The sequence below is a fragment of the Arabidopsis lyrata genome (genome assembly GCF_000004255.2).
Source record: "Arabidopsis lyrata subsp. lyrata unplaced genomic scaffold ARALYscaffold_8, whole genome shotgun sequence".
Classification (NCBI taxonomy): Eukaryota; Viridiplantae; Streptophyta; class Magnoliopsida; order Brassicales; family Brassicaceae; genus Arabidopsis; species Arabidopsis lyrata.
In genome coordinates, this window is record NW_003302548.1 from 13473023 (window position 1) to 13486393 (window position 13371).

A 13371-nucleotide genomic window follows, 5' to 3' on the forward strand; every position below is an offset into this window, starting at 1 on the left:
GCCACAACTTTTAGAAGAAACGAATATATATGAGTATCGGGCACAAACTTTCATATATGTATTTTTGTGTATGTAGCTCTGACGATTTAAGGATTGAGATTGGAAAAAGATGGTTTGAGATGAAGGAAGAAGTGAAGCTAAGGCGAAACAGCCAAAGAGGAAGAGAAGAATCGTTGGCGTCGTCCACAAATTTGATTTTTTTTATTTAGTTTCTTTTTCTTTTTATTTATTTGTGTTTTAATTTTAAAAAATATATTAACAATATTCATTAAGGGTATAAAGAAAATATCACAAAGAGAAGTGGCATAGAGACTATAGAATGGCATGCGTGATTCTTTTTTCCGGTTCAGTGGCTTTCCAGCCTGTGACCCTTCATATTTGTTTTGTTCTTTTTTTTTTTTTTTCTGATATAGAAAGAACCAATTCCTTTTAGTCACATTAAAATATGCTTACTCCGATAGATTATTTAACTTTTGTTTGTATCGTATTAGATCGATAAGCCGGAACATACGCTGCGGCAAGCCAACTTCCCCCATTGACGGTGTTCTTGCAATACAAAAGTAAAAACCTTATTACGTACTCCAAACATGTAAAAATAACTGTGAAATGCTTTCAAAAGTAGACTGCATACAAACAATAGAATAGACTTAACTTAGATAGTACAGTTTAGCTTGACTTAAAAGATTGGTTATTTAAAAATAGTACATTGTTTGTTATTCTCTACAAAGATGGTAGAACATAAAAAAAGGTCTGAGCATAAGACATCCAAACAGACAGTTCCTATGTAAGACTTTCCACATAAATCTCAATAATTCCCAAACTGAAAGCAACTTTCTTTTTATAAAACACAAGTTCTCTTAACCTTGACAACACAAATAAAAGGAAAAACATATGTCGCCAAACAACAATTCCAAGTTTTAAACAAGGGATTCAATTCATTGATAAAAAAGATAAATTAGACAAACTAAACTCAATTTGAGAGAAATTAATCACCCCCAAATCAATAAAACCAATTCGCCGAATTTGCTAAACACACCACCGGCGATGTACGGTAGTCAATCGTATAACCATAAAACATAGTCGGAGAACTCAGGGTAGGGCAATTGGGGTTTCGAACTTGCCGGGTAATTAAAACTACATCCTAAATTCAAAGTCTTTCTCCCCGAAAATCAATTGAAGGTCAGTCACCGAATAATCAAAATTAGGAAAAGAGATCGGAGGCTAACCTTGTTTTGTTCGTCGGAAATTTTGTCGGAAAAGATGAAAAATTGCAAAAATGTTTTAAAATTTTGATATCTCTCTGCAGAAAACAATAACTATGGTGAAGATAAGTTTTTACAAGTACCAAGAAAACATGAGAAATTACGCAAAAAAAAGAAGAATCACGTCAATGTGCGTGAACTTCACAGGAGTGGTCAGATATACAGAAAATACAGACAAAATTAATGGGCTTTTTTTTTTTTTTTTGGTCATTTACTTGATTAAAGTTTTTTTGTATGTTATAGCTGCCAATTTCTCTAATTAATTTAGGGAAAAAACCCAAAAAAACCGTCATCTATTTTTTTTTGGCTGTTTAATACGTGTAGTTTTAAATTTGGAATAAAAATACCTAATTTAATTTCGGTTGTCTTTTAAAACCTTCGTTTTTAAAAAATTGGTAAAATCGTACGCCCGCGTTAACGTCGGTTAACGTTGGTAACGGAATTGCTAACTGTAGTTAAAGCTTAACCCATGATGTTAACGTATTTATATATGATATCTTTTCTTAACTTTTCGTATATGTTGTCGTAGTCAAGTGGTTAAACATGGGTTGTTTTGCCCACCATTTCCTGAGTTCGATCCCACCACATGACATTTAGATGTTTATTTTTTTCCTTAATTTGACTTCTTCTTCACAAAACACTCTATTCTTTCTTCACTGTAATTTTCTTTAAGATGTTCTCTAGTTCACAATTGCTGAATCTCACTTTCTCACCCAATTTTGTAATTGACAAACCTTTTGATTAATAAACAAAAGAATCAGAGTTTCAAACCAACAAATGAAAATTAGAAAACAAATCGCATTTTCATTTTAGTAAATTGCAGATCCGGTGGTTGTGCGTAGAACAAAGTTTCCAGATCTGGTGGTTGAAAATACCCGTTCCTCGGCGGATCTCGTTTCCTCACCACCATCGATTTCTTCCTCGACGGCGGTAGACAAACAGACGCCACCGAAATCTTATACATCATGTTTCTTGGTGTCGTACATCTTTCCTCCGCCATCTCCGTCGTCCTCTCCACAACCTCCATTCTTCTCTCTCTTTGTTTCTCTCGAACTCGAAGAAGAAGACGTCAAATTTAGAAAAAAAAAAAAAACGTCTAAATGACATAAAGTAGATCGAACTCAGGATAAGGTGGACAAAACAACCCATGTTTAACCACTTGACTACGACAACATATTCGAAAAGTTAAGAAAAGATATCGTATATAAATACGTTAACATCATGGGTTAAGCTTTAGCTACAGTTAGCCATTCTGTTACCAACGTTAACCGCCGTTAACTCGGGCATACGGTTTTACCAATTTTTTAAAAACGAAGGTTTTAAAAGACAACCGAAATTAAATTAGGTATTTTTATTCCAAATTTAAAACTACACGTATTAAACGGCCAAAAAAAAATAGATGACGGTTTTTTTGGGTTTTTTCCCAATTAATTTAGGAGAGAGTACTGGTCAATGTATCTTTTTTTTTTTTTTTTGTCAAATGAGTACTGGTATGTATCATCAAAATATCAGCATCGTCACCAAGTTGGTAAATGCTTGTGCTGATTTTTCCATGACCATGACTTTATTCCATGTTGTTGTTTTAAAAAACTATTTCGCTGACCAAGACTCATCCGCAAATCTCTCTTTTCTTGACATGAACCGTCTTGGGCAAGCCAATCATATCTAATGGTTTTAGTTTGTAGATTTCGTAATTACTTTAAGCTTGAATCAATAATGAGCGTATTTAATACATCAAATTTAAAATGAGACACTAGTTCCCAATCATGATTACTGATCCTCACGTTAGTTCCGTTTGATTCAAAAAGAATCCAAATTTTGGAGTTAAAGAAGAGCAATCAATATTACCCCTTCCTTTCAAAATAACCACTCCCTTTGTTCCAACATAATTTTCTTATTTTAGTGAAAATATCAAATTTAATGATGTTCTCATTTCTGTAATTCCAAATATTGGTGTATTTTATTGTTTGTGACTATATTTATTCTGCAGAATTTTAAAAATTAGTTGAGCAGTTTGTTTTTGAGACAATAAATTATGTTTAAATATAAAATAGACAAAAAAAATTTACAAAATTTATGTGCAAAAAAACTTAAATACTCTCTCCGTCTCACTTTATGTGATGTTTTAGAGAAAAAAATTTTGTTTCATTTTAAGTGATGTTTTCAATTTTCTATGAAAAAATTACATGTATTTAATTTTGCTTGACCAATTATATTTTTCAGCATATTTTCTAATTGGTTGAAATCATTTCATATAATGATGTTTTTGTATAAAAAAGGTAAATTAAATGAAAATTATGTGTTTTTTTTTTAATATGTGTAGAAACCTTAAACATCAATTAAAAAGATACAAATGCACTGTTAATTAAAATGTAGCAGAGGGAGTATCATCGTAAGGTTTTATTTTTCCTTCCCATCAACCTATTGGCATTTCTATCTAACAACATTTTCCAAACCTTCCATTAATTAATAGCACTATCATCTTTTTCAAGTTGAACTAGTTTTTAAATGGTCCACTGCCAATTTCTATAATTTATATGTTTCAATTAAATTATTCAAAGTCTTCTCCTTTTTGTTAAAATTATTATGTAGATGTTTTGTTAGCTAGGAGGCTGTATTTTTTTAATTCAAGATTATGTCATTACGTGTGCAGATCACATGCTCTCATTGAATGATTTTAATTTTCGATACAGTCAGAAGCAGAGAATTGGAGAAAAAGAGATTCTTTGTGGGTCTCAAGATGAGTTCAAGAATTGGAGTCTTTATGCTCCTAATCTTGCTTTTCTTCCAAATTTGTTCTGTATCTGCGCTCACAAATGATTTCGACGGTAAGTATAGTTAGATGATGATCAGAGTTTTTCAAATATATGAATCTCAAAATCGTTTGAATTAGTTTCAAAATTGTTGCAGTTATTGCTTTACAAGCCCTAAAGAGTAGTTTGACCATGCCTCCAAGGAATTGGAAAGGCTTTGATCCTTGTGTAAACAAGTGGGTTGGAATTTCATGTAACAATGACCGTATTGTTAACATGTAAGTATCTTGTTTTTGCTACTTCTTCCAATAATCATTTGCATACTTTAACGTTGAGTTGTTGTTGCAGATCACTAGGCAACCTTAACTTGGAAGGAAAGCTTCCTGCCTATATTACGACTTTGACTGAATTGCAAACCCTGTAGGTCTTTCTTCTTCTTCTTCTTCCTTTCCATAGAAATGTTTTTTTTCCTCATCTTATGATCCAATATTTATAGGGATTTGACATCTAATCCTAATTTAACTGGACCGCTTCCACCAAATATCGGTAACCTCAAGAAGTTGACGAACTTGTAAGATAACTAGATCATTACCAATTTGTAACCGCTTTGTCTTATCACATATTTTAACTAGTACTCCTTTTTTTTTCTACAGGAATCTTATGGGATGTGGTTTCAGTGGTCAAATCCCTGAGTCCATAGGATCTCTAGAACAACTTATAACACTGTAGGATTTTGTTGGTTCCTATTACTATAAACAATTGATTCTCTAACTAAACCCATTAGTATAACAATTTTTGATTCCTTTTATGCAGCTCCCTGAATTCAAATAAATTTAATGGAACAATTCCGGCTTCCATTGGCCAGTTATCAAAACTATATTGGTTCGATATAGCAGACAATCAGATAGAAGGAAAGCTTCCAGTTTCTGATGGAGCTTCTTTACCTGGACTTGATATGCTTCTTGAAACTAAGCATTTGTATATATAGATTCCAAATATTTCTATTTCTTTTTATATAAATCACTCTTTTTGATATACTAATTAAATCCGATTCTTTTACACTTTCTCATGCAGTCATTTTGGCAAAAACAAGCTTTCTGGCGATATACCAGAAAAGCTCTTCAGTGCCAACATGACTTTAAAACATTTGTAAGTTTCATAGTACATATGTGTAAGCTGTAATTTGTAACTAAATAAGTGATTGCATTGTTTGTTGTTTTATCGACAGGCTATTCGATGGAAACCTACTCACGGGTGAAATCCCACAGAGCCTTAGCCTTGTTAAAACGTTGACGGTGTTGTAAGTAGTAGAAAGAGATTTTTCAAAAAATTTGTTTATCCTAGTTAACTTTTTAAATCATATATGTTGTTTTCTTTGTGACAGACGCCTTGATAGGAATAGACTAAGTGGAGAAATTCCTTCAAGTCTTAATAATCTCACAAATCTTCAAGAACTGTAAGTGAGCAACTAAAGATTTGTTCTGTGTTCTCGTAGAAAATAAATAAAAAGAGGTGAAAGAGTTAGTAGTTGAATCCATTTCAGGTACTTGTCCGACAACAAATTTACAGGTAGTCTTCCAATTTTAACCAGCTTGACCAGTCTCTCCACATTGTAAGTTTCTATATTATTCTTACTATAATTTGTTGCTCAATTTACCATTAGAAACCTTCACTATCAATCAATCTAAAACCATGATGTGAATGTATTGTAACAGAGATGTGAGCTATAACCGATTGACTTCCTCACTAATTCCATCATGGATCTCATCATTAACGTCCTTGGCAACATTGTATGAACATCTCTCTATCTCTCTTTCTTGTTCTTGATCTCCATATTTATATAACTGGTCTTCTGGTTGTCAGAAGGATGGAAGGGCTCCAACTTCAAGGTCCAATACCAACCTCCCTATTCACCCCTACTCAGTTGCAGACTGTGTGAGTAAAACAATACATGAAACTTTGATTAAGAAGTCACTCAAAGTTGTGAAATATGTATTAATTGTGATATTTGTTTCTTGATTACTTGCAGTATCCTAAAGCGTAACTGGCTAAACGAAACATTGGACTTCGGTACCAACAAGAGCCAGCAATTAGATTTTGTGGATTTACAATATAATGACATAACTGAGTATAAACAATCAGTGAATAAAGGCAGCAGCAGGATAGTAATGTATGTATCGTCCACAAATCAAAATGACTTATTCTTTTCAATCAATTACTTATGAGTGCATGTTGATACTTCTACAGCTTGGCAAATAATCCAGTGTGTCCCGAGGTAGGGAACCCACCAGATGAATACTGCAAAGTAGTCAAACACAATTCTTCATATTCTTCTCCTCTAAACACATGTGGTGTTTGTGGTGATGAGGACATGGAACCGACTCCCACCACGTGTCGTTGTGTGTATCCAATCACAGGAACACTCACTTTCAGGTCGCCTTCCTTCTCAGGGTATTCCAACAACAACACCTTCGAGATGCTCAGGCTAAACTTAACAGATTTCTTTAACAAGAAAAGTTATCAAGTAGATTCAGTGGCCATAAGAAACATCAGAGAGGATGAAAATGATCATTATCTTCTAATAGATCTCTCGGTCTTTCCATATAAAACAGAGAGATTTAATGAGACGGGAATGAGTAGTGTTATTTCCAGGTTTAGCACGCAGACTTATAAACCTCCTCCGATGTTTGGCCCTTACATATTCAAAGCCAATGAGTACAATAAGTTCCCTACAGGTATGATAAAAACGGTCATACACACAATCTAACAAGATCTAAACTTGGTTCTGTATGACTTATTTGCTCTGCTTTTTTTTTCCCACAAATGTAGGAGGTTCAAACTCATCACACATCATTGGAGCTATACTTGGTTCTAGTGTTTTTCTGTTAATGCTAATGATAGCTGGGATCTATGCTCTTAAGCAAAAGAGGAGAGCAGAGAGAGCGAACGAACAAATTAATCCTTTCGGTAAGAACTATAAGAAGACGTTTTACTACCATGGAAGACTGACAAAATTCTAACAGCTTTTCTTTTGTATGTTGTAGCCAAGTGGGATGTGAATCAGAACAGTGTCGATGCTCCACAGTTAATGGGAACAAAAGCATTTACTTTTGAAGAGATGAGGAAATGCGCAAACAACTTTTCGGTGGCAAATGATGTTGGTGGTGGAGGTTATGGCCAGGTATACAAAGGCATTCTTCCTAATGGGCAACTCATAGCAATTAAAAGAGCTCAACCAGGATCTTTGCAAGGAGCGTTGGAGTTTAAAACTGAGATCGAGCTTCTTTCAAGAGTCCATCATAAGAATGTTGTCAAACTCTTAGGCTTTTGCTTTGATCGAGGAGAACAAATGCTCGTATACGAGTACATTCCAAATGGTTCTCTTAGAGATAGTCTATCAGGTAATATCAAGTCTCTCCCTTCTTTAAAGAATTTATTTTGTATTGAACCAGAAAAAAAAATGCAGGCAAAAGTGGGATTAGACTTGATTGGACAAGAAGGCTTAGAATAGCACTTGGATCAGGGAAGGGCTTGGCTTATCTTCATGAACTTGCTGATCCTCCAATTATACACAGAGACGTCAAATCAAGTAATATATTACTTGACGAACGTCTAAATGCAAAAGTTGCTGATTTTGGCCTATCCCAACTTGTGGAAGATGCAGAGAAAGCTAATGTAACAGCACAAGTGAAGGGAACTATGGTGAGTAGAGAATAAATCATCCTCTTTTCTCTCTTTACCAAATACATTTTAAACTCTCAATTTATTTTGAATTAGGGCTATCTTGATCCTGAGTACTACATGACGAATCAATTGACAGAGAAGAGCGATGTGTATGGTTTTGGGGTTGTGATGCTTGAGCTGTTAACCGGTAAGATTCCGATAGAGAATGGAAAATATGTGGTGAAAGAGATGAAGATGAAGATGAATAAATCGAAAAACTTGTATGACTTACAAGAATTGTTGGACACTTCCATTAGCACAGCCAGCAAGAATCTCAAAGGATTTGAAAAGTATGTAGATCTTGCTTTAAGATGTGTGGATCCAGAAGGAGTGAAGAGGCCATCAATGAATGAGGCTGTGAAAGAGATTGAGAACATAATGCAGCATGCAGGATTAGTAGATTCATCTGCGAGTTCAAGAACGTATGATGAAGAAAGCAAAGGATCTGGGGATCTTTATGGAAACAACTCTTTTGAGTATAGTGCAAGTTTCCCAACTGCAAATCTCGAACCCCAATGATTGGTTATGGGTTGGTTTGTTTATTTATCCAGATGCTACGTCCAAATACTATGCTTTGATTGCTTTCTGCTTTTTCAAAGTAGGCATGTGAGTCTCAAGATGTAGAAATTGGCTGCAACGAACTTTTGATGTATCCAAAATAATTGGAGTATCTTGATGTATAAAATGCATCCAAATTTTTCAAAATACTAAAATGCCCTCATTGAAACTACTATTAGTTAAACACTAGTTTTAACTTTTAATCACGTCATAGTTTATAAAGAAATATCATTTGAAGTCGAAATAGAGAAAATCATAAGTTTATGCCTAAACTAGAATTGCATTGTAACGCCAAGATAGAAAACTCACAATTTGATACCATAACTGCGAAATTAATTTGGTGATGCTTGAACTATTAACCTGTTAAAAGTGAGATAGAAAGAGGTAATTGAGTGGTGAGATAGGTGTATAGGAAGATGGATAAATCAAGGAATTTTTATGAATTGCAAGAATTGTCGGACTTTACTATCATTGTAAGTGGTATATTGTTTTTTTTTTTCTTACTATAAGAATAGATATATTTATTAATTGCTTGGAAACCATTAAAAAGTACTAATTTAATCTTACATTAAGAAAAAGTAGATATTGAGAAAACTAATTTAAGTATATAGCTCTTCCAAATCTTGTTATTCACTTATTAGTAAAAAAATTAAAGTACTTACATGAACACCAAATGTATTGGCTTTGTCCTAAAATTTCCCCTTTTAAGAGAGAAAAAAGGTGAGAAAGATAACATAACAAAACAAACATATAACTGCAGTAGCTAGATGATAATTTCAATGTTTTTAAATGACATATTGCCCCTTTTCATTAAGGGGGTAGGAAAGAGGGAGGAGTTGTTGGCCTCTTAATTACGATCATTTAACTCTTTTTGTAAAAATGTTTAGTTGTTTACAAACAAACAAAAAAAGAAAGAGAGACAGAGAGAACGAGAGCTAAAAGGTACTAATCAAGTAGGAGGAAAAGAAGGTAGAGAGGCTTGAGCAAGCTTTCTAAGGTTATCAATTATCATTGCTAGCTTTGTGTTTAGTCTGTTCACAAAACACTTTGGCAACCATCCTGCAGGATCCAACTGTGTATAAAAAGAAAAACAATGACACATATATTAACGAAAGAACAAAAAGAAAAAGAAAAGGAAAAAAAAGGTAGGAGAGTTAAAAATTAATGACCTGAACAACATAAGTAATCATGCAAGAGGTATCATCAAGCTTCTCCAAAACCCAACCTGACTCAACCAAAAATCCTCTAATAATGGAATTGTTTTTCTTTTTCTTTGTTGGCTCCAATCCTTCTGCCATTTCCTTTGGTAGTGAAGCAACCGCCACCACGAGAGTGCCGTCTTGCATGGTCTCACGTCTTTCGTAGACAATGAACTCTCTGTTCCTGAAGAGCGGTTTCGAGTTTTCGCCAAACCTTAAACGGATTACGCTCAGATTCTCATCTATTTCTCTAATGTGTGTTGCTTCCACCAGGTCACCTTCCCATTGCTGTCATTTTTCTCCAATAATCATTATTATTATTTTACCAAACTCCAATTATTAATGAAGTAGGTAATAAACCTACCATGTGTTAATTTTAATTAAAGCAAAACAAAAAAAAAACCTACCATGTGTTAAATAATACTATTACAAACTTTATACATATATATATATATAATTTAATTTTAACAACTAATCTGATGTTTAATTTGACAAAAAAAAACTATCATTTTTACAATATCTACTATCTACTAATACACACTTGACTTTCACCCTTTTTTTTTAACAAATATTAGTTTATGTATCATATTCCATAAATTTTATTAAGATATGAATAAATGTAGATTAAACATGTAGTTCTACTTTTAAATTAGCTAACGAAAAGGATGTGAAAATATATTATTGAGTAAATATCTCTCTTAGTATATCTTGGTAGCAGCATATATTGTTTTTGTTTGAGGACATGCATAGTTGCATATTGTAGGGAAGCACTGAGAAATGATTACCTTGGCCGCGTCTATGGCATTTGCGACTGTGATGAACTGCTCTGGAGAGACTGATGTGAGGATCCTACGGCTTCGAAACGCGTGTAGTGATCCCGAGTCGCGTTTTGAAATCTCGACACCGTTCGAGTCATGCCTCACCATCTTCCACCCATTAGAAGCGTTCCCAAAGCGTCCGGCCTCAGAGGAAGATAAGAGCTCTTGAATGCAGCTCTCACTCGCAAACCTCACGTACCTTCTTAGCGACTCCTCACTCACCGACCTAACAATGTAGCATTTCTTGTTTCATTTATGCTACAACGTAGAAACATATTATGATTTTGGAACATAGATGTTACTTACCAGGAGCTGCTGGAGGGGACTAGACCGTTCATGATGTGGAGAGGAGATTGAGGAATCCGAAGGTATGAAGACTTATGCTGTGGTTGCTCTGCATTTTAAGTCATGGATTTGGTTAAGAAAGAGAGAGTGAGAGAGAGAAAGAGACAGAGTTGAAAGCAGAATAGTGGGTAAGTGGGACAAGGAGGGGGAGAGAGCACATGCAATGACTAGTGGGAACTGAAATCATTATACATCTTCCTCTTACTCAAATCATTCTTGAAAATTACAATTATATCTACATATTAGTATTTGTGTGTGTTTCTCAAGTTGGGTTTATTTACGAAATGTTATTTTTAATTTTCTGATTATCCAAGAAATTTCGGATCCTAGGGGCTAGGGATATACATTACTTGGGACCGGAACTAGCATTTCAAGGAAACACGACTTTTCATTCATTTTGAAGGATCATACGTTACTAGACCAAGTGCTACTCGTGAATGATAATGTTTATAAGTACTTCACATTGATTTATGAGTCTTTTTTTTTTTTTTAATAACTTTGTCACTTTAAGACTCCTTTTTCGTTGGTAAACAACTTTAAGACTCCTTTATATCATCGACCTACAATTATGCCAAACTATCGATGTCAAAAAAAAAAAAAAAAATAGATCAGTAAAATTTCTCATGTATTTTATGTTGAGTGAAAATTGTTCGTGAATATTTCCGTATAAATTTGATTGTATTTAAATAATTTTTCATGTTTCGTGATGAGTTTTGACTAAAACAAGTTCAATATTGTTACTAGCTAGATTATTACTCAATATAGATATTAATATATTTATTTCCTTTCATAAAATTTGTTGGATATATATGCATTTCTTTACAACGATTCTATATGCATTTGTACAACCGTAAATTTTTTTTTTTGTAACTAATTTTTATGATATATTTATTTAAAACGTATCTATTCAATTAACAACTCTGTCTTTATCCAAAAAATATAGGCGGTATATAAAATCCACTACTTTATTTTCTCCAAATTATATAGCAAGATTACATCCCATGTGTCGATAGAGCTCAATGTGGGCAGTGTCTCATAGGAAATTTTAAGTTGACTTTGAGGCTTTTGATTAAAGATTTTTTTTTTCCTTTTATCTTAAGGCTCAAATGTATAGGATGGTGTCACATTTGTTGTTCAACTGTATCTCACATATTTGGGGAAGAAATTAAGAAACCTAGATGCCTAGTATTATGAGAATTGAGTCAATTTTCTTGTGATAAGAAAATGTTTAAATAAGTATTTTATTTGTTATTTTGTGGGATTGAAAAATTATTCTTATTTCGATTTACAAATAAGTTTGATAGGTATATGTAGATTTTTATACTTTCTTCTATCCGCTGTTATCGCAGTTGAAATTATGTAAATGTTATGTTCTTTGATTGCCTTTTTCTTGTTTAACTCCATTTAGTTAGATTTCGCAACCACACTACCCGCCAAGTTTAATACTCCCTCCGTTTCGTTTTACTTGTCGTTTTAGCGTTAAAATTTTGTTTCATAATAGTTGTCGTTTTAAGTTTTCGATATAAATGTTTGGTGAAACACTACAAAAAAAAGGTTGAATTGAATCACTTAAATTGAATCACAAAACTAAATGATATTGTTTTAAATTACTTATTAATAATTGATACAAAAATTAAAATGTTACATCATTTGTAATAATCGATGTAGTTATTAATTTGTATGACATCAATTGATTAAAACTGATGCAAATCTAAATTAATCTGTATCACTTTTACATATTGATACAAATATATAAATTTACATCAATTAAATAATTGATCTATTAATTTATATTAACATCACTTAAGAAAATGATATTTAATTTACATCAATAAAAAGTGATGCTAATAAAAATTATTTTAATAACATCAATTTTTTTTAAAAAATTATAGGTCCTTAAAAAAATGGTAATTTAGCATCAATTCTTTTATGATTTTACATCACTTTTTTTTTAATTGCCGATCCAAAAATTTCCCTTTTATTTTCAATTTTTTTCGTGGGTGTCTTTTTTTTTTAAAACAAATCTAGTCTAATATTTTTTTGGAAACAGAATAACCATTTACCTTTTCCCCACGATTACCAATCTCCCTAGAATCCTAACTTCTCTAATATCTCTAGAAATATACGTTTCCTTGACACTATCTATTAGATATTATTTTTTTTACATAACTTCTTCTTCTTCTTCGTCTTCTTCTTCTTCTTCTTCTTTCTTTTATCAATATACAAACTTTGTAATGATTTTCCCTTTCAATATACAAACTTTGTAATGATTTTCTCTTTCTGTGCCATCCAAGCGCATATAGAAGAACGAAACGCCAAAAACATGCCGTCAAAGTTAAACCGAGTCAAATTGTTTATGTCTATTCTAGTGTAACCGGTGAAGAAGTCGGAGCCGCCAATTCTCAGTCCTCTCGGTCTCACCCCTAATTAAGAAGATCGGAGAAAAAAAAGCCAACGGTGTACAACCTTCAGTCTAATGTCACGGTGGTTCCATTTGGTATAGCTCTTGCTTTTAACGTCAAGGAGTCGGAGAGAGATCGTGAGAAGGTTAAAAACATAAAGCACAATGAATTTTTTTTTTGAGACCTAGATTTATCGTAAAGGAGCTTAGCGGGTCGTGAGGAAGGCTATAAGGACATCGTCTCTGTGTGATTCACTGTTGATGGAAAATATCCAAAGGGTTTTCAGCATGAGATTCAAGGTTTGGTCGAGA

The 13371-nt window shown here is 33.2% G+C and overlaps 2 protein-coding genes across 2 annotated transcripts; one reads left to right on the forward strand and one right to left on the reverse strand.

The window, feature by feature from the left end:
- The first annotated feature begins 3897 nt into the window (after positions 1–3897).
- On the forward strand, positions 3898–8461 carry LOC9301832 (probable leucine-rich repeat receptor-like protein kinase At5g49770). Its single transcript, XM_021016241.1, has 18 exons — positions 3898–4090; positions 4173–4293; positions 4364–4435; positions 4512–4586; positions 4669–4740; positions 4829–4993; positions 5090–5164; positions 5244–5315; positions 5400–5471; positions 5559–5627; positions 5731–5805; positions 5879–5950; positions 6045–6185; positions 6263–6750; positions 6845–6982; positions 7060–7416; positions 7482–7717; positions 7793–8461. Exons 1-18 carry the CDS (start codon positions 3934–3936, stop codon positions 8255–8257), a joined length of 2922 nt encoding a protein of 973 aa, XP_020871900.1. The 5' UTR covers positions 3898–3933; the 3' UTR covers positions 8258–8461.
- A 671-nt stretch (positions 8462–9132) lies between these two features.
- LOC9300093 (PCTP-like protein) lies at positions 9133–11221 on the reverse strand. Its single transcript, XM_021016242.1, has 4 exons — positions 10620–11221; positions 10281–10539; positions 9466–9783; positions 9133–9368 (listed from the first exon to the last, which is right to left on the reverse strand). Exons 1-4 carry the CDS (start codon positions 10649–10651, stop codon positions 9246–9248), a joined length of 732 nt encoding a protein of 243 aa, XP_020871901.1. The 5' UTR covers positions 10652–11221; the 3' UTR covers positions 9133–9245.
- Between the last annotated feature and the right edge of the window lie 2150 nt (positions 11222–13371).